The following is a 27236-nucleotide window of genomic DNA, read 5'->3' as shown; positions in this document are numbered from 1 at the left end:
CTACAGCCCATGGGGTTGCAAAGAGTTGGACATGACTGAGTGACTAAGCACAGCACTCTTGATTGTTTCCCCGATGAGGTCAGGTCTCCCCATAATAACCTCTCTTTTGATTACCTGAGAGTTGACTAATTTGGAACTTTAATTACATCTGGAAAACAGCTTTATTTTTGCCACTTAATGGAATCTAATTACAGCAGCATCCCATTATATTCATAGATCCCCCCTGTAATTTAGTTGGAAGGGATTATATAGTTGCACACCAGGGAGTGAATAATCTGAGGGTCATTTTAGAGCTCTGCTACCACAACAATTTATCCCCCAAATCTATGCTGTAACTGCTACTCCATAGTTTATTGTATTTATATACTGCCCTTTGATTCCTGATAACTAAGAATTTAGTTCACATGTGTCATGATAAGTAATCTTTTTAATTGCAATATATTACCTCTGTGTGTGTGTTAGTCGCTCAGTGGTGTCCAACTCTTTGCGACCCCAATGGACTGTAGCCTACCAGGCTCCTCAGTCCATAGGATTTTCCAGGCAAGCATACTGGAGTGGGTTGCCATTTCCTTCTCCAGGGGATCTTCCCGACTCAGGGATTGAACCCAGGTCTCCCACATTGTAGGCAGTTGCTTTACTGCCTGAGCCACAAGGGATATTATCTCTAACTTCCTCTATTGTTGTTGAGTCGCTAAATCATGTCTGACTCTTTTTTGACCCCATAGACTAGCCAGTCAGGCTCCTCTATCCATGGGGTTTCCCAGGTAAGAATACTGGAGTGGGTTGCCATTTCCTTCTTCAGGGGATCTTCCCAACATAGGGATCAAACCTGCATCTCTTACATTGGCAGATCAATTCTTTACCACTGAGCTGCTATGGAAGTGACATCTAAATCTGCTTAATGAAAATAGAGTTATTTTAAATCTGGACTCTTTGCTTACCTCCAGAGAGACTTGAGAATTGTTTTTTGGCTGCTGGCCATGATAAGGGCAATTAATTAACCCACCAAGTAACTAATTAACTCATGACTAATGATGAATATTTTAAAGCTCAAAATTCCTGAGTGGAATATATGACCAATTTGTTTATTGATAACTTAAGCTTGAAGTAATGAGTTATTTAATCTTCACCATGTGAACAGTCTCAACAGAAAACTTCTGCCTGAGCTGTCCTGTAACCAAGTGTCCACACACATCCATCAGCACAAACACTAGCAGTTTCATCCAGAGAGATGATGAATCATATCTTCAGACAAATAAGAACATTGGGGAGCTTGTTCCTGGATGTTTCTTTGAATTACCTTTCTCCTGTTGTCTTATAGTAACTGCCTTTATTAAAAGCTTTACATGAGTATTCTCATTGGAGCCTTCGATTTGTTTCAATTATCTAAACCTGGAAATCTTTGGAACATTTAAACCAACTTTTTCATTTCCATAATTTTGGAACTCTTGAAACATTTTTTATCCTAGTGTAGGGATTGGAAAACTTTCCCTAAAGAACTGGATAGTAAATATTTTCAACATAGTAAGTCAGTCTCTGTTGAAACTTCTCAACTCTGTGATTGTAGTGCAAAAGAAGACGTTTATAATACATAAATTAATAGTTTGACTGCATTACAAAAGCACTTTATTTTCAAAGACAATTGGTAGGGCAAATGTTCACCAACCCCTGTCAAAATGTGTAGAAGGAGAATATATGGACATCAGTGCTACTCTGCACTTTACTTTATCCTTTTCCTGGTTGCATCTTACCAGTTGTAAATGTACTTACAAATTTTGCTGTACAAAATCAGTTGTATCTTATTAATATCAGTTTGTACTACCTATTATAAAACCTGCATTGTAAAATCCAATGTGACAATCTTCCTCTGTATGTCTTTACCTTATTGAGCACAATAAAATTTTTAGACTTGCATTTTTTTCTAGCCATTATAAGCTCCTGTTGTTTGTTAAAACACTAAAAAATAACACAGTGAGGCTATAAGAAAGCAAATGCATACATGGATAACATAGCCACCTCAGGTGTTAGAATGCTTATTCACTGAGAATTTATGAATCTTCCATACAAGCTTTTAGAGGTTAAGAGTGTGGAATAGATTTTAAGTAAAGATCTGAAAGAAAGGGTACTTTAATAAATACTACCAAATCCTCAGTTTTATATAGCAAAGATGGTTGCTTGATTCTAAATATCCCTCAAACTTCCCCCTAATTTGTAAAAGCAATAAAGGAAACAAATAAAACCATAAAAGATCCATGTTCTTTCACCATCTTCAGAGACAGAGCACCATAACCAACAAATTATCTGTAAGTAGAAATACAAAAATATTGACAGAGTTCTTGCTCCAGTCTACCACTGAATGCTTATGGTGCTGGTTAGGGAAATTAGTCCTTAAAATTGTCTCTCAAAAAGTGAAAATAGAGAACATAGCTGAAGTATAGACACAATGAACCTATAAAGATAAACCTGCAACAATAAGTTCCAAAATACTTAACAAAGGTTGAGACTCGGTAGTTTATAAAACGGGAAAAGGGTTTGAAATGGAAGACAAGAAGTGAGAAATTTGGGAAAGCATTTTTTTCCTTCTTTTTTTCCCCCTTATTATCTGAGAAGCAGGTAACACACATAGGGTCATATCTCTTAGAGCTGTGAGTGTGAAAGCAAAGACTTAATTTGGAGGATTTAAGAATATTGAGGAAATGAAAGACAAAAAAGACTTCCCTTTGCCCTCCCTACTTCTATCGCAATATACCATCCATGAAGGAAACTGTCAAGAATAGGGCAGAATTGACAGAAGAGGGAGCTCTCTAACTAGGAACCTTAACCATTAAATAAATGCACTTGTCTCTCAGCATTGCCCTACTCTTTGCAAGCCCATGAACAGCAGCCCGCCAGATTCCTCAGGCCATGAAATTTTCCAGGCAAGAATACTGAGGCAGGTAGCCATTCCTTATTTCAGGGGATCTTCCCAATTCAGGGATCCAGCCTGCATCTCTTGAGTCTCCTGCATTGGCAGGCAGATTCTTTACCCCTGTTGCCACTTGGGAAGTTCTATTAAATAAATAGGAATAGAAAAAGCAGATTTTATCTATATAAAACTACTTTAAAAATTCAAGAATGTGAATATAATATTTTTACCTACAAAAAGCCATCCACCTAAAAAGGGAAACAACCATAAGGCTAAAGAAGTCTATATAAATACTGCAAATTAAATTAGATATTTTCGTACAATCATGAAAAGAAATGCACAAAAAAAGAAAGATTGAAATAAAGCAGAAGTTAATGATACTCAGGAAAGCAACAGAAAGCTAAAAGCAAACAGATGAATTAAGATTTATAAGGTAAAAGGAAGCAAAAAGAAAGCAATGGTTGAAATCCTGATACTATGTATGTATGAGAATTAAATGACAAAGAAAGATGTTTTATAATGATAAAAGCCAAATGCTACCATGAAGATTAAATAATTCTGAATTCATCTAGGAAATAACAATGACTATATAATATAAAAATTCTAGGAAATGAAAGAAGAAATATATAGTAATGTGTTAACAAATAGTGACTTAACAGGTCACTCTCAATATAAAACAGAAAGTTTGGACAAAAAATAAGCTGTATTACAGATGATCTAAATGATATAGTCAATGCAGTAGATATTCTGGACACAAATTGACCACTATATACTGATAATATAAAATATACCTTCCTTCCAAATGTACCTGAAACATCTGCAAAAATTGAACATACAGAACTCTTGAAAAAAGGAAAAAGGTATAGATACTTCCTTAACTTGATAAAGTACATATACACACACGTGTGTGTAGGTAAATGTGTGTGTGTGTGTTTGTGTATTCTAAAGTTAGAATTTTACTTGTAGAAATCTAATGAAAAAAGTGTAAAAAATTCCCGAAACACAAAAAAATAGGCTTCAAAAATATAAAGCTATCTTCTGGTTTAGGTTAGGACCTTTTATTAAGTTAATTTATAAATTTGAAGTGATACCAATAAAAATCCAATGACAGATGGATCAAGATAAGTTGACACTGAAGTTCATATGGGAAACTTAGCATACAGGATGTATATACAGTCAATATGACTGTAAAAGTATCGTTATGAGGAAGTACTAAACCTACTAATTATTAAAACATACCTCAAAAGCCTCCAGGTAAAACAGTGTACTTGGTAATGACACACAAATAGGCAGACCAAAGAAATAGAAAAGAAAGGCCAGAAATAGCCTCAGTTTATCAATACATATAGAAATTTAAATTACAATCAAGGTGGTGTCCTCAAATCATAGACTTTTAAATAGATACTATTGTTTGGAGAAGGAAATGGCAACCCAATCCAGTATTCTTGCCTGGGGAATTCCATGGACAAAGGAGCCTGGTGGGCTAAAGTCCATGGGTTCACAAAGAGTCAGACAGGACTGAGGGATTAACACATTGTTTGGAAAACTAGGTAGGCATTTGTAAAAGGTTAAAATTAGATATATGTGCAGTTAGAAATTACTCAAAGTACAACCTTCAATTACATTAAGAGAAAGATAAGTTTCCAAAAAGGATTTTATTAGTGACAGTGGTAAAGTAATTGAGGTTTAAAGTCTCTAGAGGCTTAGACAAAGTTTAATTTGAATTCTTAGTCAAATTCTGACTATATTTGAAGTTTCAAGCAAATAATTTTATTATCAGAGCCTCAATTTTTAATCTACACAGTGGGACTATCTACCTGCGAATTTGCTGAGAAATTTTTTAAAAAAAGAAAAAACCTGAAAAGTAAGCATACAGAACAGAAGTGAGAATATAGTTGATGCTCAGTTAAGATCCACTGGAGGAGGAAATGGCAACCCCTCCAGTATTCTTGCCTGAAAAATTCCATGGACAGAGAAGCCTGGTGGGCTACAGTCCAGGGTAGCAAAGAGTTGAACATGACTGAGCAATGAACAACTAAGTACACAGCTGTTTTTTTACTCTAGATTTTCTAGGCTCCTTTGCCATGTTACTGTCTTCCAGAAGTGGAAGAGAGGTGCTAACAGAGACAGAGAAGAAAATGTAAGAATAATGTCACTGTAGAATAAAGTACTCCACTTAAAAATCATGGAGTTAGGGGTTTGAAAAGCACATCTTCCTTTTCCAATGTTTTTTGCCCAAACGACTATATATCAAATAAATGACCTAAAGACTAAGAGATACATTCAAATATTTACTACAAGGATCCCTGAGCCTTTTGAATTCTCCCTCATTAGTTCCCACTTTTCCCATCTCCCTCCCTTGACTGTGTGGATCACAACAAACAATGGAAAATTCTTAAAGAGGTGGGAATACCAGACCACCTGACCTGCCTCCTGAGAAATCTGTATGCAGGTCAAGAAACAACAGTTAGAAGCAGACATGGAACAACAGACTGGTTCCAAATTGGGAACAGAGTACGTCAAGGCTGTATATTGTCACCCTGCTTATTTAACTTACATGCAGAGTACACCATGAGAAACACTGGACTGGATGAAGCACAAGCTGGAATCAAGATTGCCCAGAGAAATATCAATAACCTCAGATAAGCAGAAGACACCACACTTATGGCAGAAAGCAAGAAGAACTAAAGAGCATCTTGATGAAAGTGAAAGAGGAGAGTGAAAAACTTGGTTTAAAACTCAACATTCAGAAAACTAGGATCATGGCATCTGGTCCCATCACTTCATGACAAATAGATGGGGAAACAATGGAAACAGTGGGAGACTTTATTTTCTTGGGCTCCAAAATCACTGCAGATGGTGATTACAGCCATGAAATTAAAAGACGCTTACTCTTTGGAAGAAAAGCTATGACCAACAAAGCAGCATATTAAAAAACAGAGACATTACTTTGGCAGCAAAGGTCTGTCTAGTCAAGGCTATGGTTTTCCAGTGGTCATGTATGGATGTGAGAGTTGGACCATAAAGGAAGCTGATGGCCAAATAATTGATGCTTTTGAATTGTGGTGTTGGAGAAGACTCTTGAGAGCCCCTTGGATTGCAAGGAGATCCAACCAGTCCATCCTAAAGTAAATCAGTCCTGAGTATTCATTGGAAGGACTGATGCTGAAGCTGAAACTCCAATACTTTGGCCACCTGATGCGAAGAGCTGACTCATTGGAAAAGATCCTGATGCTGGGAAAGATTGAAGGCAGGAGAAGAAGGGAACGACAGAGGATGAGATGGTTGGATGGCATCACCTACTCTATGGACATGAGTTTGGGTAAACTCCCTCTGGGAGTTGGTGATGGACAGGGAGGCCTGGTGTGCTGCAGTCTGTGGGGTTGCAAAGAGTCAGACATGACTGGGCAACTGAACTGAACTGAACTGAACTCCCTTGACTCTTCTTTCTATTGCTTTCTCTGCATCTTTTCAGCCTTCTCCATTAAGGCTTATTCTCAAGACTTCAGAAGTGTTGCACCTTGTATTGAATTATGGTGTAAATCTTGTTTAAAAATGGTTAAGTATTTCTATTGAAGTCTTTATGAGACTCGAAGCTTTTCAGAAGTAGTTTGACTGTAAATGTTTTATTTCACCAATACATAACATTTTAAAAATTTCATGTACTTTCTGAAACCTGAACCTAATCTCATAAATATCTAATGCCTTCTTACATTTTTCTAAACACAGTTTTCAGGTAAATTCTCTCTAGAAACCACCATAATCTTGCAGGTTCTAATATCTGTAAATATTTGTGAACCAACCCCAGAGGCTGGTTTAATTTGAAAATAGAGGGTTTCAGTATTTCCCCATTCAGGAGTGTGAGAGAATGTAACAATAGTCTCTCCCTTTCTCCATTGTAGGAGGGTCCAATTCCAATGTTCACTAATGTAAGGATGATAGTAAATGTTTAACCTCTCTGTGTTAATGAATAATGGAAATATAAGCTTGATATGCAAGTTTGTTTCCTCTCTGAGTACATATGATTACATACCAGATTGCAAACAAATCACAGTGAACCCTGATTACCTGCCTGGGATTGCTCAGAGCCCTTGCTGTGTTCCTCTTTTCCTTTGCTCCTGCTGTTAACTACATGACTCAGAAAATAATTCAAAATTGAGGCATTTCTAACTCCTTCTTATCCTGTGAGATCCATCTCAAAATCCAATTGCCAACGTGAATTCCTTCTTTCTTAAGTGCTTCCTGAAACTTTCCTCACTTTTCTGTGATCATGTAGCCTATCTTTCATGAGTTGCTTCCACAATTTCAGTGCCGTGCATGTGGCAACATTTGAATTATTACCATAAACTGTGATTTGTGAATATTAAGGAGAGAAAAATAAATAAGACATTATCGCTAGGATAGCATGTTACCAGATTTTCACCTAATATTTTTTAAGTTTAGCAACCTTTGGAGGAAAATAAAAACACTTCCTGAACATCTATCAAAATTCCACAACTAAACTACCTAATTAAGGGTGCAAATATGTTTTTTTCTCAATTTATTTATGGCTAAAAAAAATTAGTCAATATACAAAGTTTTTTCCTGGACCAGTAAATGTAAAAATGCTGTTAATAAGTTATTGGTAATATTAATTATAATAACATAATTAATAAGAATAACTTATTGTTCAACTTATTGAACAACTTGTAATTAATAAATTATTGGTAATTAATTGTAATTAGTAAATTACCCTTTATAATATGGTGTAAAGGATTATTTCTGACTTATTTAGTCATATCCCTGAGCACTTCACACTTCAGTGAATATAGTAGTTTCTTAATTAATGTTTGTTCATAGAAATGAACCAATAACAGATTTTTTTGGTTGAATAAATACCAGTAAAAAATGTCAAAAATTCCAACATTAATTATGTTTTATATTCCACCTTTAGACTCTAGCTTCTGTGCTTGTCCAGAAAGTACATTGAATACAGATGTAAATGTTAGTTCTTTACTAATGAAGAATAAAGTTTAACAGAAGATGGATTCTCCATGCTACTCAGAATTTCATTACTGGAAAGCAAGAATGAGTTAGGTGTACTTAATCCTGATTTTACACATTGTCCTTTGGCAGGCAGTTTATCTAGGGAAGGAAACTAACCAAGTAAGTTGAATGCTTTGACCTGGCTTCCCATTCAAGTACTAAATGAATAGTTCTTTAGAAACAAATTGTTGGTTAATTCCCTGTACCTTGAAATACTCACTACAAAACACCTCAAAGATTTATATAATAAGGATAAAATTAAAGATATCATATAGAGTGTATATAGCATTTTAGGAACAATTTGGTAAAGGATGATAAATCAATACTTATATATATATTAAAAATATAGAATACTATGACACTATGAAAATAAAATAATCTTAGTATCATTAAAACATAAGTATTTTATGTCTAAGGGATTTCATTATGTACATACCAAACACTATTTTTTTCAGATAAAAATATGAAAGCGTGAACATGACACATGGGATCTTAGTTCCCTGACTGGTTTGATCAAGATCCCATGTGTCATGTGTCATGGACCAAAAAACAACAACAACAACAAAAAAAGTGGCACTAAATTACACACATTGACTTTATTTCAGTGCTCCATGGGGCTTCTCAGGTGGCTCAGTGGGTAAGGAATCTGCCTGCCATGCAGGAGATTCAGGAGATGGGTTCAATTCCTGGGTGGGGAAGATCCCCTGAAGAAGGGAATGGCTACCTGCTCCAGTATTCTTGCCTGGAGAATCCCATGGACAGAGGAGCCTGGGGGCAGTAGTCCATAGGGTCACAAAGAGTTGGATACAACTGAAGAGACTGAGCATGCACAGGCAAGAGTTAGAACTCACAGATTCTGATCAGTTCCAGCAGTTATGGGCTTCTCTAGTGGCTCAGATGGTAAAGAATCTGCCTGCAATGCGGGAGATCTGGGTTCAGTCCCTGGGTTGGGAAGATCCCCTGGAGGGCATGGCAATCCACTCCAGTATTCTTGCCTGGAGAATCCCATGGACAAAGGAGCCAGGCGGGCTACAGTCCATGGGGTCGCAAAGAGTCGGACACGACTGAGCAATTAAGCACAGCACAACATGTGGTCTACTAACTTGGGAAGTTCAATTCTCATTTTTCTGAAAAGAATGATTTCAATGATTTTTCCGTCTCACTCTTTTGGAATGAAGATAAGGACTTTTTAAAAAGTGTAGAGCTGAAAAAACATACAACAATTTGCTCATATATATTATCTGTAATACTGTGGATATATGCATTATAGGAAATGCATATTTGGTCTCTCTCGCTGGTACCTGAGACTTTCTAAAATCCTCATAATTTCCTATGTGAAGAGTGAAAGGAGCATCTTTTGTGGTTTATAATAAGCCCCTTGCAACCATTTCTAAATTTATACTAACGAGGTAACTCTTGAAGAACCAGAATTGGCTGCCCAAGGAGCCAACCATAGGATTACAAAGTTGGAACTTTCAGTCCCAACTCAGAAGGAGTTGGTAAACACATCCATATGCTGGGAGGGTGGTGCACCTGCCCAGAGAGGGCATAGAAACTCTCTGGTCTTTACACATACCCTGTTCTGTACATTTCCTCCACTCAGCTGTTACTGAGTGAAACTGAGTCTCCTTAAAACCAACTTCTCTTACCAAATTTATGATTAATCTTTCTATCCAAAACTTTATTCTCTTTCTTGTCTTCTCTGACCTCAATTCTATGCTAACTGAATGCTGATCAACCAAAGTCAGGTGATTAAAATTGCTGTTGTCGGTAACATCATTCCTGTACTATAGTTGCTTCTTTTAAAATATTTATTTCTTTATTTTTGTCTGCACTGGATCTTCGCTACTTTGCATGGGCTTTCTCTAGTTGCTGCAAGCAGGGGTTACTCTTTGTTGCAATATATGGGCTTCTCATTGCAGTGGCTTTCTTGTTGCGGAGCACAGGCTCTAGGACACACAGGCTACAGTAGCTGCATCATGTGGGCTCAGAAGTTGCAGCTTGCTGGCTCTAGCGCATAGGCTCTGCTGTTGTGGTGCATGAGCTTAGTAACTCTGCAGCATGTGGAATCTTCCTGGATCAGGGATTGAACACGTGTCCCTTATATTGGCAGGTAGACTCTTATCATCAACATACGAACTTGATGCTTTCTAACTGTGGTGCTGGAGAAGACTCTTGAGAGAATCCTTTGCACAGCAAGGAGATCAAAACAGTTACTCCTAATGGAAATCAACCCTGAATATTCATTGGAAGGACTGATGCTCAAGCTGAAGCTCCAATACTTTGGCCACCTGATGCGAACAGCTGACTCACTGGAAAAAACCCTGTTGCTGGGAAAGATTTAGGCCAAGAGGAGAAGGGGACAATAGAGGATGAATTGGTTGGATGGCATCATTGACTCAATGAACATGAGTTTGAGAAAACTCATGGAGATAGTGAAGGACAGGGAAGCCTGGTGTGCTGCAGTTCATGGGGTCACAGAGTTGGACACAACTTAGCTACTGAACAACAACAATTAAAAGCTCTGGTTGTTTCTCTAGGTTAAGATGAGCTGACAGATTCCTAAGCCATGGACCACCTGGCCAGAGAATTATAAACCAGAGATAGTCTGAATGCTGAAACTATGATTTAAAAAATGTCACAGAAATGTTGGAAGATGATGATTAATTCCGGCTACTTTGTTCTTCCCCTTTAAAACACACCTCAAACTCAACTCAAAGACCACGCTGGTGTGGATCTCAGATTTTTCTTTCACAACTTTCCTTGAAATTGAAAATGTTATTCTCTGTCATGTCCAACTCTTTGCAACCCCATGTACTATAGCCCTCCAGGCTTCTCTGTCCATGGAATTCTCCAGGCAAGGATACTGGAGTGGGTAGCCATTCCCTTCTCCGGGGGATCTTCCTGACCCAGGGATTGAACCCGAGTCTCTTACATTGCGAGCAGATTCTTTACTGTCTGAGCCACCAGGGAAGCACCTTTGCTTGGTGCCCTGCAATAAATCCTTCATTTGCTGCAAACTCCTTCTTCAGAATCTGGCTTTCTCTGTTGCGGGCATCAGTACAGTAGTCTCCTCTTATTCACAGAGGAAATGTTCCAAGACCCTCAGTGGATGCTTGAAATAGAAGATCAAGTTATATATAAACTACTTTCCCCTATACTAAAAAACAAATAAACAAACAAAAAACAGGTAGTATATACAGCATGGATAGTGTAAATGTTGGACAAATGAATGATCACATCAGAATGGCCAACATTGTCATCATCAAAAAGTCTACAAATAATAAATGCTGGTGTGGAGAATACGGAACCCTCTGACACTGTTAGTGAGAATGCAAATTGGTGCAGCCACTGTAGAAAGCAGTTTGGAGGTTTCTTAAAAACCTAAAGATAGAGCTACCATATAATCTAGTAAATCCACTACTGGGTATATATATATGGAAAAAATGAAAACTGTAACTTAAAATAATACACGCATCCCAATGTTCATAGCGCCATTATTTATAGTAGCCAAGACATAGAACCAACCTGAGTGTCTGTCAATAGACAACTGGATTAGGAAGATGTGGCATATATATGAATATTACTCAGCCATAAAAAGAATGAAATAATGTCATTTGTTTCAATGTGGATGGACCTAGAGAATATTATGTTTAGTGAAATAAGTTAGACAGAGAAAGACAAATGCTGTATGATATTACTTATATGTGGATTCTAAAAAAATAATACAAGTGAATCTATATACAAAACAGAAACAGATTCATAGATGTAGAAAACAAATTTTGGTTATCAAAGGGGAAAGGGAGGTGAGGAAGGACAATTTAAGAGTATGAAGTTAACAGATGCAAACTATATAAAATAGGTAAACAACAAGAATTCACTGTATAGATAGGGAATTATACCCAATATCTTGTAATAACTTATAATGGAATATAAGCTGCAAAAAAATCCCCCAAACAAATCACTATGCTGTATACCTGAAACTAACACATTGTAAATCAACTATACTTTAATTAAAAAAAAAAAATTAGCGTCCTATTTCTACTCACTTTGAATGAAACAAATGCTTCTTACCAAAATTTAGCAACTTATTTCTTCATGAAATGGTTCCCTACTTCTTGTATTTCATTAGATTCCAGAGTTCTGAAAGAAATTGAGTTGGAAAATTTTTGCCAGCTTTGTCATTGATTTAGTGAGGAGTCAGCGTTGTGAAGTTTCTCATCCTGCCATTTTCCTCCCTTAACACATGAATGGAACAAATATTATTTATTACCTATATACTAATAAATATGCCACAGAAATATGTTTTTATGTTCTTAATAAATGCACAGTAACTTTCCTACAATATAATTTCTCCCATTATACTACGTGAAGACATTTTAAATTTCCCCTTTGAATTATAAATTCCCATTCTCTGAGCAATAGAAAATGTTTCCCTTTTTTGGCTTATTTTCATTGAATTTATTTCCAATGGAGGAATTCTGACTAAAAGAGAGTAAATTTTAAATACAATTTTCAAATATTGATCTGATAGCATTTAATACCTGAATAGCAGAGTTATTTCTATTTAAACCATATTGGCAAGTGAGATTAATTGAAGGTTTGTATCTTATTATAGTAGAGTTTTCCTTCTTTCTTTTATCTTAATTGATTAGTAATTTTGATTAACACTAAAAGTCTGTGAATGTTCTATGTTCTCTGTCTTCTCATATATTACAGAATTGGATTCTCAAGACATAATTATTTATGCTTATTATTTGTAGGTTTTTTTTTTTCTTTTTGAGAACAGGGGGGTGGGTTTTAATATATGTATATATTTCACTCCCTGTTTATCTTCAATAATAAATTTAAAAATTAAATAAACATTTAAATAGTTGAGGGGCTCAAATATGTTTTTTCCTTTGAAATTTATTTTATCATTTTTTAGTGATAAAGTTCTCCTGTTTTCTTGAATTTATTTGATACTTTATTATATTTTCCTTTTTTTATATATTAATTATTCAGTTATAAAGGGGTTAGTGCCCTGTTTCCACATATTATTTATTTATCCAAATATACATATATATTTTCTTTTTACTTAGTATCTTGAAATATGTTCATTTTTCTTAGAGTGATGAAGAAAGACCCAAGATTAACTAAATAAAAATCTTTGAAAATGTTAACAGTGAAAAATGAGTATAAAATTTATACTAACCTAAGCTAAAATAATGCTAGAATTGTCAAAATGTTTTAAGTATTTTCTATTCCACAAAGAGTAAAATTATTTTGAGAAAATGAATTTTATATAAATGTGAATAATTCATTGATTAGTATCTGTAGTTTTGTTTTTTAGTGACTATAGCTGATTAAAATTATTTGGGAATTAATAACCCACTCACAATAAATGCTGAGAACTGTGAAAATTGTGCATGCACCATCTAGTGATGAAAAATAGTACTTACCCTAGAATGGAAAGAGTTCATAAAGAGACATCACAAGTGTCTATAAATAATAGTTCCAAAATAGCACGTAAAATGTAAATATAAAATGAATGTAAGATGTAATAAAGTCCACTGGAAATAATTGAAAGCACTTGAAGCTACTTTTTTAAAAAAACACTAAATGATGTATTCAGGTATGTCTGTGACAAAGCAAGGTTGAGCAAAACTGGTCTTTAGTGAAAATATGTTAGGTATCTTGTGTAATTCAGGGTAAGATTGATGACATGCCCAATCTAGAGATGATACAGAGCTAAACTGAGCAGCAGTAAAACAGTTTCCTGTGTGGCTACATCCAGAGCACTCTTACTCTTGAATTCTGCTCTCACCTGTCAGAGTCTCTCATACAACAGGCAAAGGAATTATTAGCCTGTGTATTTCTTTTCTTGGCTTATTTTCTGGGCTCTTGATGATCAAAATTCTTAAATTCAAACTGCTGTGATAAAAGATAAGATTGCTTCTTCCAAGGATATACACACACACTCGGCAAAAATTCAGACGCTGTCTTCTAAAAATCAGGTATTTGTTGATTTCCCAGATTTCTATTGTTTTTCAACATGTATTTTTGGAATTTTGAGGGAATTTGGATCAAAGAAACTGAAGTTATAGATGCAAAGATGAACTTGTATGTCAATATGCAGATATGTTTTAAAAATAATAATATAATTTTATATGATTATATATAATTTTCAATCATATATATATACATTTATATATCTCTATAAATATCATTTGGGAGAAAAGGAAATAAAAGTATGAGTGACAGAGCGGGGGACGAGAACTCAGAAGAAAGGAAGGGAGAAAGAATTGAAGAAAATAGTAATGCTAGAAGAGAAATCAGATGAATTGGAATAAAGAAGTGATTGTAATTATTATCTATTTTTAGTAATTTCACTGATACTATTTGATATGACATTATTATTATCACTGATACTATTTGATTTGACATTTTGTTACCTTGACATTATTAACTGGTATAAATTGAATGTTTAAAGAAAATAAACAAGGAAATATAAAATTCCACCAGAGTAAAGCATAATTGGATATAATTAGACTATGCTTAACTTGGATATATTATCCTTTAGTAAGGGCATAAAAAATTTTCACACAGATTCCTATCAAATTTTCTAAAACGTTTAACCATGAAAAATATTTTTCAAATTTTCTCAAATTAAAGTTTAATTCACAAACTGTTACTTTTTATACTTCGTATAGAAATCTAATAAATAATTACAGCAGTAACAAAGGTTAATAAGATGTATCAAGAAATTCACAATACATTGGGGAGACATTAATGAAAGATAAGCTAAGGTAAAAGGAGATAATTAATTGGATGGTGACAAACAAAAAATAGTGAGAAAAATTGGAAAAAGAGATGAATTGTTATCGAAGGATCTGGAAATTTTATTAAAGGTGGTAGAATTTGATCTACAGATTTTTTTTTTTTTTTTTTTTTTTTTTTGGAACGCGGAAAGGGTCAGGTTTTAATGTCCCAGTCCTCCGGGCCGGGCTGGCCAGCGCCCGGCCCAGTTCCCCGCGGCTCACTCAGGTGGAGGCCGGCCCGCCTCATCGGGCCCTTCGGGCGCCGCGGTGATCTACAGATTTATTATGAGCAAATAGAGGAGGAAAATGTACTTGAGAAGGAAGAATTTGAGCAAAACATTGAAATTAGAGTAGTGCTTGTGGTATGTTGAGAAAGAACAAATGTGTCAGTGGAATTATGGGGAAAATGAAAATAGATTGAGTTGAAAGATGAGACTAGAAAGAAAGCAGGAACAGGTGAAATTGTGAAAGAATAGAAGTGCCAAGCTATAAGGAAAAATTTCAGTCGAAAGAATTCAGTAAAGCCATCAGATCATCTTTGGCATTTTTGCTTATAAGTAAATGATATTAACAGATTTGCAATTGTGAATAGACAATATTTAAAAGGCCAAAAGTAATATACCATAGCCACTACTTTGCGTGTGTGATCAGTCACTCATCTGTGTCCAACTCTTTGTGACTCCATGGATTACAGTCCCCCAGGATCCTCTGTCCAAGGGATTTTCCCAGAAAGAATACTGTAGTGGGTTGCCATTTTATCCTCCAAACAATCTTCCTGACCCAGAGATTGGACCTGCTTCTCCTTCATTGGCAGCTGGATTCTTTACCACTGAACCGCTTGAGAAGACTTACCAACTCATTAAGTAACATTTAAAAATTAATATTTCTTCACTCTTAAAATATTTTCATATTTGTAATTGTATTCTAATCAATCACTAGTTATTCAAGTTCATTCCCAATACCATTTCATTCAATACCAATTTTACTTATGGATTTCACAATTTACATGAATTTAAAATGTATTTTTTTGTTCATTTTCAGTAATGACTGAAGAAGTTGTAACTTACTCCGATTTGCTATTTCAACCATCATCTCAGCCACAGAGGAGGCAAAGACTTGAAACTACCAAGAGAAAAGGTCTTTCATGTTTTCTACTTTAAGAATATACAGAATTATTCATTATCAGACTCATATGCACACACACGATCTAATTTTTTTTTCTCTTACTAAACAAGGAAAATAAGTGCTTTTGAGGGAGGATTATATTTTTCCCCATGAGAGTCATCACTGTAACTATGCTGCAAACATTATATCAGCGTTTTTAGAATGAGTGAAATGTTGAGGATCGAGATATGTTGTTTATCATTTTCTATAATTTAAGATATCAACACTATATAGTAGGATATTTGGAAAACAGAGAAGTGAGAATTGAAGAGATAATTTCATTATTCTAACACAGTTGCTGTGAATTAGGGACTATTTTTCTTGTTTTCCTGGTTTGAGTATTTGCTGGAATAGTGTGCTCAAAGTGGACTTTTTCAAATGCTTCCTGATACACAAACGCCAATGTTATTACTCTACTGGTGCATATGATTATATGGAGTTCAATGATATATCTTCCTATCATTTAAAATTTGCTTTCATTTGTACTTTTCCTGTTGCTAATTTGCAGTCCTCCGATGTTTTAAATCAATATGTGGAATGATTAGAAGTGAGCTGTGTATCAGTGTGCTAGTTCTATTTTGTCTTACATCAAACGGATATTCAATACTTTGGCTAAGATGTATTGTTTTAACGAGGATCTCAATTGATTACTTTCCAATTTTTTAGATTGCTAATTATTACAATATGGTTTATGATATACAGATTCACCATGAGGCTAATGAAGAAGTATTTTAAAATTTTGCTTAATATAGTGTTAACAAATTTTTAAAGACCCCTTAATGCCTAATACACTCTGCTTGTTATAGATTCAGAAATTGTTTTCTTTTTAAAATTCTGATGAACAGTTCATCTTACCATTGTCTGTACTTCTTACCAATGCAGTTACCAATAGATATGTACGGGAAAATCTACTGGTTTAGGAAAACTTTATTAATGATATTATTAAATGTATGTATGTGCATAAGTATGTATAAAATGACATACTTCACGACAGTTCATATTTTATCTTGGATCAAACAGAATGACTTAGAGTCATTATCCTGTCTTTTAAGCTTATTTTTACCTAACAAAGCTTCTTAAATTTTCACTGTCTATAAAGTTCTTTCACAGATGGAAATCAATTACAAAAAACTCCACAAGGTAAGTTTCATGCTTATACCCAATATAAAAATATAAATAGAGACATGATGGTTAAATGTTCTAGAGATTAGAGTATGTAATTGATGGTAATCTGTTTTTAGCTGAAAAGACCAAACCTTTTCTTCTTCTGATGACAACAGGTGGATTTTCTGTCCCTTCCTCTGTGGCATGTATCCTGTATTGGTGGATTTTAAGGTCCTATGCTTTGTACAATTTCAGGATATTGGGAAGAAACTGATTTTCTGTCTCTTCTCTAGAAGCAGATGGCTTTTGCCTACTGTCAATGCAGGGTACAGGGTGGGCTTGTTGTTTTTTAGTCGCTAAGTTTTGTCTGATTCTTCGTGACCCCATGGGCTGCAGCTTGCCAGGCTTCCCTGTCCTTCACTACCTTCTGGAGCTTACTCAAACTCATGTCTATTGAGTTGGTGATGTCATCCAACCATCTCATCCTCTGTCATCCCCTTCTCCTCCTGCCTTCAGTCTTTCCCAGCATCAGGGTCTTTTCCAATGTGTCAGCTCTTTGTATCAGGTGGCCAGAGTATTGAAACTTCAGCTTCATCCTCAGTCCTTCCAATGAATATTCAGTATTGATTTCCTTTAGAATTGATTGGTTTGAGTGTCTTGCTGTGCAAGGGACTCTCAAAAGTCTTCTCTAGCACCACAATTTGAAAGCATCAGTTCTTTGTCCTTCAGCCTTCTTTGTGGTCCAACTCTCACATCCATACAGGACTACTGGAAAAACCATAGCTTTGACTAGATGGACCTTTGTCAACAAAGTAATGCTTCTGCTTTTTAATACACTGTCTAGGTTTGTCATAGCTTTACAGATTTCCCAGGAGGCTGGTAAGGTGGTCTGGTGTTCCTATCTCTTTAAGAATTTTCTACAGTTCATTGTGATTCACACGGTCAAAGGCTTTAGTGTAGTCAATGAAGCAGAAGAAGATGTTTTTCTGAAACTCCTTTGCTTTTTCTATGATGCAACAGATATTGGCAGTTTGATTTCTGATTCCTCTGTCTTGAAGTCTCTTTTAGCCTTGAAGATTTGTTGAAATACTTCACTCTCGTATGGCTGCCACTTTTCCTCCTATGCTTTGCCAAAGGTGAAGTCGAGTTTGTGTGCTGTCTTTCCATAGATTCAGGGCTTTATCTCTTTAGAATTCAGATCGCCTGATCACTTTATCAATTCAGCTGCCTCATTCCCTCAAAATGAGTTATGATTTTGTAGATTACCTTCCTTTTCTCTATTTTTAGGATGTGAGCTACCTTGCTGTAGAGTTTACTGCACCTAAAACAGAAGCAGAACTCTGAATAAATATTTAGAGTTGATGTTATAAGATGTATTCATCTCTCTCTATATAGATCACCCCACTCCACTTTCTTCATGGAAATATGTTGCTGTGTTTCTGTGGATCATCTGCCTGGGGCTTCTTGTTTCTGTTGGATACTTGGTCATTGAGTGTAAGTCAAAATATGAAATAGAAGTTTACTTTTCCATTACTCACATAGTGAAATATATTGAAGATAACACATCATTTTGATCAGTTCTATTTCTTAACAAAGTAAATATTCTCTACACAGAACTTAAGATAATTTCTTAGAGACATATAAAAATGTTGTCCATTTCTAAGCATATCAAGAACATTACATACCGCCTTACTATTTGTTCTCATGTTTCCTTTACCAGAAATATCTTTAAAACTTTTTTCTTTGTGAAAAAGCTTTCTTACACTGCTATCAGAACAATATTTCTTTCTTCTTTGATTTATTGCTGTGTGAACTTACTGTATATCTACTATAATTTGATTTTTATGATTATGACTTTGTTACTTTTAAGTTCTTTGAAGTAAATGATGCTTCTTTCATCATTTTTGTAGCTGTGAATTCAGTACAATGTTTTACCTATAAGAATGTGTCAAATTTTTCTTTTTGAGTTTAAAACTGATCCTTCTGAGTTCTCTTCAGTGAATAAGAAGGCATTTCAACCAGAAGGAGGTCCAGGAAATAGCTCCTCCAACAAGGAAGCAAATAAAACAGGTAATTTTGGATGAATCCCTGAGTCATAATTTTATTTGCAGGAGATAAGAGACAATAAACTATTTTGTTTAATGCATGTAACTGGATACATGTAAATATATATATGTAAAATCTATTAAGACTCAAATGATGATGGCACTATTAAATGACAACTTGAAGTTAAGTAAAATATTTTCACAAGGCATCATCATTTTGGGGCATATCTATATGATTTCATTTATGTATTTCTTGTTGTCTTATTTTTGAAACTTACAGCTTTTAAAAGATAATTATATACATATCTTATTTTCATGTGAAAACAAAGAAAGAATATTATGTTGATAATTTTAACAGTCATATACTTCGGATAGGTTTCCTGACACATTTCTAATTTTGTCACTAAAAATTATTTCCTAATATACATCTTATGAATCTTGAAGACCAAAATGTTTTCAATGAACTGAGTTATTAACAAGATAAATTCAACACTAAATTTAAGTGTTAAAAATCAAAAGGTGTTTTTGTTTGTATATGGTAGATTTGCTATGTCAACTTACTGATGTGATTTGTACTTATGGAAATCATTCAGTTATATTTTAAATTTTTAATAGTTTGGAAATATCCTACTTGTTTAAACAACTGGCATCAGTATGGAGAAAACTGTTACTATTTTTCAAGAAACAGTTCTCCTTGGAAGGAATGTCGCCAATATTGCATTGATTTACATTCTGGATTTCTTAAGTTGAATACTGAAGAAGAGATGGTAAGGACAAGATTTTGTTTTATAAATTTTGGTATCAGAAAATTTTAGGATGACAGCAATCACTCAAGTTTTATATTCTTCTGAATTACTTTCCGTAGTGTAGTCACCAGAATCTTTGCAACTTGTAATTTTGAATGTGTACTTCAATAAAACCTGAGTGGTTTTCCTCTAGCACTTGGGGTAAAGTTTAAGTAAAATGTAGATAAGATAACTTGTAATCTGATTTCTGCCTATTTCTCTATCTTCTTCTGTTGTTAGGGACTCTCCATCACACTGTTCTAAGGAAAGTGCGCCATGGTCTCCAACTGTATTGAAGTTATTTAAATTGATTATGGCCCCCTTGTGCTCTTTTATGTCCTTGTTCTGTTTACTTCTGACACATTTTATTTCCTCTACCTCCCATCCCAAACTATCATTAAGATTCAGCTTACTAGACGATCCACTTGGAAAACATCCTTAGTTCACTAAAATCTGTTAAAATTCCCTGTTAACTTCTCTCCTTCAATCCTGTATTTCTGTTCTTGTACCATGTGTTACTACTACTTATTACATAAGTCAATGAATACTATTCATTTTTTCAGTGCCTAATTTGAGCAACTACAGTTTTAAGATTTTATGTTTACTTTTACAACCCATAACTTAAGAAAATGACTAGAATAAAATGTGTACCAAAAAAGATTACTCAGTGAATAAATGAGTTATTAGCTCTGAGCACCCAGCCTATGGCTGAAGAATTTAGGGTTAATCCCTCCAGATTCTTTCAATATAAAGAACAGAGAATCCAAAGAGAAGTTTATATAAAATATGCATATTTAAACTATTATATTCCTCTTTTGTAAGAAAAGTTCCACTTTTTGATTTACTTTCCTCTCCCTCTCTGCAGAATTTTATAATAAAATTGTCAAAAATGCAATGCGGTTTGCAAAAAGAAAAGTTTTCAATCAGTTTATACTACAGCAATAAACAACTAAACTGGGTTTGGCTAGATGATACAAAACTTACCCTGAACAAGTAAGTTTCTTACTGTTTTAAAATTTCAGTACAGAACAATATTATTTTCTTTCAAACATAAATATTGGATGTGGACAGCTTTTATAACAGATGCACCTGTAAGAAATCAATGAGTAAAAGACAGGCAAGATGGAAAGTAAGGAGTAAAATACTTAGTATACTAAGTTAAATAAGTTCCTTTCAAAGCTCATTGAAATTGCTTATTGAAGTATAATTATTCTGCATTGTAATAAAAGGTAATTGAATAAATAAACTTGCATAAGATTACAAAGTGAGTACGCTTCAGATTTGTCATTTTAATTTCAGCGTAGTTTGTTTGACTGCAAGACATGTGCAAGTATTGAAATTTTCTTAAAATGTGCTCTCCAATTCTCTAGGACTCACCTAGTGTACTTTGTATAGTTTGCTATCATAAAAAAAAAAATCACTACAAATGGGGTGGCTTAACACAACAGAAATTTATTCTTTCAAGCAGAGGGAACAGACATTTGAAATCAAGATCTTGGTAGAGTTGGTTCTTTTCTGGAAAGATCCTTTGTCTGAAGGAGCTTGCTAAACTTTTCCAGAGAGAAAGCTAACTGTTGTTGATGATTAAAAACAATTTTCTGTTCTATGTATACTGTGGAACTTGTTTATAAAAATGCTACTGTATAAAGGAAATAAAGTAAACCTCCTTGAAAATACAAGATATTCTGCCAATCCTTGGCATCATTTAAAGACAAGTCAGCCCTCTGTATCTGCAGGTTCTGAATTCTTAAGTTCAACCAACAATGTAGACACAGAGAACTGACTGGGATTTGAGCATCTGTGGACTTTGATATCTTGGGGATCCTAGAAGAATCTCCCCACCCCCTACATCCTGGATACAAAGAGACAACTGTCTATACCTCCAACTTCCTTTGCTCCTTCTCTGCATCTCTCTGTGTATGTTGCTCTCCCATAAGGATATTCTTATTGGATTTAGGGTACAATACAATATGGTTTCTTCATGACACTAGCCTTTTTTTTCAATTTATTTAAAAATTTTTTAAAAAAATATTTATTTTTAATTGAAGGATAATTGCTTTATAGAATTTTGTTGTCTTCTGTCAAACATCAACATTAATCAGCCATAGGTACATATGTCCTCTCCCTCTTAAACCTCCCTCCCATCTCCCTCCCCATCCCACCCCTCTAGGTTGATACAGAGATCCCGTTTGAGTTCCCTGAGACATACAGCAAATTCTCATGGGCTATCTATTTTACATATGGTAATGTAAGTTTCCATGTTACTCTTTCCATACATCTCACCCTCTCCTTCCTCTCCTCATGTCCATAAGTCTGTTCTTTATGTCTGTTTCTCCATTATTGCCCTGCAAATAAATTCTTCAGTACCATCTTTCTAGATTCTGTATATATGTGTTAGTATACAATATTTATCTTTCTCTTTCTGACTTACTACACTCTGTATAATAGGCTCTAGGTTCGTCCACCTCATTAGAATGGACTCAAATGCACTTCTTCTTATGGCTGAGTAATATTCCATTGTGTATATGCACCACAACTTCTTTATCCATTCATCTGTTGATAGACATCTAGGTTGCTCCCATGTTCTAGCTATTGTAAATAGTGCCTCCGTGAACATTGGGGTACATGTGTCTTTTACAATTTTGGTTTCCTCAGGGTATATGCCTAGGAGTGGGAAGGCAGGGTCATATGGTGGTTCTATATCTAGTTTCTTAAGGAATCTCCATACCATCTTTCATAGTGGCTGTATCAATTTATATCCCCACTAACAATGCAAGAGCATTCCCTTTTCTCCACACCCTCTCCAGCATTTATTGTTTGTAGACTTTTTGATGATGGCCGTTCTGACCAGTGTGAGGTGATATCTCATTGTAGTTTTGATTTGCATTTCTTTAATAATAAGCGACGCTGAGCATCTTTTCATGTGTTTGTTAGCCATCTGTATGTCTTCTTTGGAGAAATGTCTGTTTAGGTCTTTTTCCCACTTTTTGATTGGGTTGTTTGTTTTTCTGGTATTGAGTTGCATGAGTTGCTTGTATATTTTGGAGACTAATCCTTTGTCAGTTGTTCCATTTGATATTATTTTCTCCCGTTTTGAGGGTTATCTTTTCACCTGGTTTATAATTTCCTTTGCTGTGCAAAAGCTTTTAAGTTTAATCAGGTTCCACTTGTTTACTTTTGTTTTTGTTTCCCTTATTCTAGAAGAAGGGTCATAGAGGATTTTGCTTTGATTTATGTCATCGAGTGTTCTGCCTATGTTTTCCTCTAAGAGTTTTATAGTGTCTGGTCTTACATTTAGGCCTTTAATCCAATTTTTCTTATTTTTTCAATTTATTTATTTTAATTGGAGGCTAATTACTTTACAATATTGTAGTGGCTTTTGCTATACATTGACATGAATCAGCCATGGGTTTACATGTGTTTCCTATCCTGAACCCCCCTCCCATCTCCCTCCCCATCCCATCCTTCTAGGTCATCCCTTTGAAGATGCAAAAATCCTCAACAAAATTCTAGCAAACAGAATCCAATAACATATTAAAAAGATCATACACTGTGAGCAAGTTGGGTTTATTCCAGGGGAGCAAAGATTCTTCAACATACACAAATCAATCAATGTGATACACCATATTAACAAATTGAAAGATAAAAACCATATGATAATTTCAGTAGATACAGAAAAAGCCTTTGACAAAATACAACACCAGTTTATGATTAAAACTCTTAAAAAAATGGGTGTAGAAGGAACCTACCTCAACATAGTAAAGACCATATGTGATAAGCCCACAGAAAACATTATTCTCAATGGTGAAAAACTGTAAGCATTCCCCCTAAGATCAGAAACAAGACAAGGGTGTCCACTCTCACCACTATTATTCAACTTAGTTTTGGAAGTCCTAGCTATAGCAATCAGAGAAGAAAAAGAAATAAAAGGAATCCAGATCAGAAAAGAAGAAGCAAAGCTCTCACTGTTTGCAGATGACATGATACTATACATAGAAAGTCCTAAAAATACTATCAGAAAGTTACTAGAGCTAATCAGTGAATTTAGAAAAGTCACAGGATATAAAATCAATACACAGAAATCACTTGCATTCTTATATACTAATAATAAAAATAAGAAAAAGAAATTAAGGAATCAGTGCCATTCACCATTGCAACAGAAGGAATTAAATATCTAGGAATAAACCTACCTAAGGAGACAAAAGGACTGTATACAGAAAATTATGAGACACTGATGAAATAAATCAAAGATGACATAAGTAGATAGAGAGATATTCCATGTTCCTGGGTAAGAAGAATCAATATTGTGAAAATGACTATACTACCAAATGCAATATACAGATTCAGTGTGATCCCTATCAAATTACCAATGGTATTTTTCACAGACCTAGAACAAAAAATTTCACAACTCACACAGAAACACAAAAGACCCCAAATAACCAAAGTAGTCTTGAGAAAGAAGAATGAAGCTGGAGGAATCAACCTTCCTGATTTCAGATTATACTACAAACCTACAGTCATCAAGACAGTATAATACCGGCACAAAAACGGAAATATAGACCAATGGAACAAGATAGAAAGCCCAGAAATAAACCCTTGCACCTATGGTACCTTATTTTTGACAAAGGAGGCAAGAATATACAATGGGGCAAAGATGGTGTCTTCAATAAGTGGTGCTGGGAAAACTGGAAAAATACATGTAAAATAATGAAATTAGAACATAACATCATACACAAAGATAAACTCAAAATGAATTAAAGACCTAAATGTAAATGTATTTACTTTTTTAATTGAAGGAGATTTGCTTTACAGAATTGTGTTGGTTTCTGCTAAACATTAACAAGAATCAGTCACAGGTATACAAATGTCCCCGCCCTCTTTAACCTCCCTCCCACCTCCCTCCCCATCCCACACCTCTATATATTTACAGACCCACAGTTTGAGTTCCCTGAGTCATACAGCAAATTCCCATTGGCTATCTATTTTACATATGATAAAGTTTCCATGTTACTCTCTCCATATATCCTCCTCTCTCCTTTCTCCCTGCCTCCACGTGTCCATAAGTCTGTCCTCTATGTCTGTGACCTCATGACACTAATCTTAATTGCATCTGTAAGGAAACTATTTCCAATTAAGTATACCTTTTGAAGTTCTGGGTGGGCTTGGATTTTATTTATGAATTCTATTCAACCTTTGACTTGGCTGGTGGCTCAGATGGTAAAGAATCTTCCTGCAATGCAGGAGACCTGAATTCAATTCCTGGGTCTGGAAGATCCGCTGGAGAAGGAAATGGCAACTCACTCCAGTATTCTTGCCTGGAGAATCCCATGGGCAGAGTAGCTTAGAAGGCTACAGTCCATGGGGTCACAAAGGGTCAGACATGACCGAGTGACTAATACTTATTCAACCTACTGCTAAGCTGCTAAGTCGCTTCAGCCATGTCCGACTCTGTGCGACCCCATAGACGGCAGCCCACCAGGCTCCGCCGTCCCTGGGATTCTCCAGGTAAGAGTACTGGAGTGGGGTGCCATTGCCTTCTCCGATTCAACCTACTACCTACATTCAAAAAAAGATTTATAGGCCTCAATTCCCATGATTTTATTAGGGTATCTGGAAGTTGAGGTATAAAATGTATACCAGTGCACATACACCATGTGTGTAAAAACCAGTTTAGCAAGACTATGGGAAATACTGAGCTGCCAGTACTCTAGTTCCCCACTTTTAAGCTCCACAGCTAAAATACAGTAAGTAATTGATAGCACAGGCTCTTAAGTGTCTTGGATTTACGTCTTGGCACTGACACTTGAATCACAGTCTTTTATCCAAATATTCTGTTTTGGCTTCTATTCCATTTTCTATAAGATGTGATGACTAATAGAACTCACTTCATAGAGTAGTTGTGAAAATACAGTAATTGATAAATTTAAGCATGTGAAAAGTGTACGGTACTTTAAGAAAATAAAGTTATCTTTCCTTCCTCCTCCTCTTTCCTCTCCTACTCCAGATCTTAACAGTAAATTAATGTCAAATAAAATTTTATATAGATGAATCTAATTTTAAAATGTGATTTCAGGACTTCCCTGGTGGTCCAGTGGTTAAGACTCTATGCTTCCCCTGCAGGGCATATGGGTTTGATCCCTGGTTGGGGAACTAAGCTGTGTGCCATGTAGCATGCTTAAAATAAAACAAAAAGTAATAATTAAAAGTAAATAAAATAAAATCTAAATTAAAATATCATTTGTACCATAAAATCTTATGACTAAAATATGCAAGATTTCTTCCAATATACCCACTCTTAACAGAAATGATTTTCTAACATAATTTGTGTTAAATTAAGATTTTGGATTAAAATTCTGAGTGATTAATATTCATTTCTAATTGCTGCACTAAGAGTAAATACATGCCCCTTTTCAGGAATTATATGATATATTTCTTTAAATGTTTATAAATTGCTTTGATTCTCATTAACATATCCAAATATTTAATCTTTTAAAACTATTTTCTAGACTTATTAGTAAAGAGGAATCTGATCTTTACTCTGGAGCAAGGTAAATTTTCCCAGAAGAGAATGAATTGTCATTAATGATTCATAAAAATTTTTTGTACTATATATATAATAAAATGTTTATCAAAACACTAATATATAATAGAGTAGACCCCTGTGAAGATGGAAGATACTTTGAAATTGCCCGAGGTCACATAGATAAAAGTCAGAATTGAAGGCATTGTTAACATCCCAATTCTAGATTTAATATTAAATTTCAGATGACAAAATATTCATTATTTTATTATTAGAGAACTGGGAAAATGACGTTTCTACTTTTTTATAAGTATGTCAAAATATGAATTTTAAAAGTACAATTGACACATAAAACCGTTTCAGAACTTAATGGAAAGTATTTTTTCTTCTAGGCTTCAACTTCCAGGACATGAGAATGCTAATAATAAATGTGCACACATAAAATATGGCCAGATAACTGCTGAAGATTGCAATAGTAGTGGTTATTGTATCTGTAAGAAGATAATATATTAAGATTAGATAAAGTCCCTGAGATTTTCCAGTGAGATGACAACTATGTAAAAATGTGTTTAGCTAAAAGTAGATGTCATTAAACCTTGAAGTCTATGTGTTATTCTTTAACTTTAATCCATAATTTGTAACAGGATTAATACAATAAACAGTATTTTAGTAACATTGGATAATTGTTTAATTGTTAAGCTGTGTTTGACTCTTTTGTGACCCCATGGACTGTAGCCTGCCAGGTTCCTCTGTCCATGGGAATTCCCAGGCAAGAATACTGGAGTGGGCTGCCATTTCCTTCTCCAGGGATCTTCCTGACCCACAAATCAAACTCGCATCTCCTGCATTTCAAGCAGATTCTTCACCACTGAGCCACAGGGGAAACTC

At 34.9% G+C, this 27236-nt stretch overlaps 1 protein-coding gene across 9 annotated transcripts in view; it reads left to right on the top strand.

Moving 5' to 3' along the window:
• Positions 1 to 27028, top strand: part of LOC145545286 (natural killer cells antigen CD94-like) — a 37045-nt gene extending 10017 nt beyond the window's left edge. The window contains exons 1-7 of one of the 9 annotated variants that reach the window (XM_081589368.1): positions 13653 to 13926; positions 15772 to 15867; positions 18394 to 18492; positions 18997 to 19068; positions 19659 to 19810; positions 20694 to 20821; positions 26741 to 27022. In XM_081589368.1, the coding sequence (XP_081445494.1) occupies positions 15774 to 15867; positions 18394 to 18492; positions 18997 to 19068; positions 19659 to 19810; positions 20694 to 20821; positions 26741 to 26861 (666 nt within the window). In that variant the 5' untranslated portion in view covers positions 13653 to 13926; positions 15772 to 15773 and the 3' untranslated portion in view covers positions 26862 to 27022. Of the gene's footprint in view, positions 1 to 10043; positions 11118 to 13652; positions 13927 to 14950; positions 15594 to 15771; positions 15868 to 18393; positions 18493 to 18965; positions 19069 to 19658; positions 19811 to 20693; positions 20822 to 26740 lie in introns of those variants that run through there. The other 8 variants (XM_081589372.1, XM_081589369.1, XR_014081993.1 and 5 more) reach the window with 8 other exon arrangements.
• Positions 27029 to 27236: the final 208 nt, after the last annotated feature.

Source organism: Giraffa tippelskirchi, chromosome 4, assembly GCF_054371585.1.
Source record: "Giraffa tippelskirchi isolate mGirTip1 chromosome 4, T2T-mGirTip1v1.2.pri, whole genome shotgun sequence".
Lineage (NCBI taxonomy): Eukaryota > Metazoa > Chordata > Mammalia > Artiodactyla > Giraffidae > Giraffa > Giraffa tippelskirchi.
The sequence above is the reverse complement of the archived record's forward strand: the minus strand, read 5'-3'. Positions and strand labels throughout refer to the sequence as shown.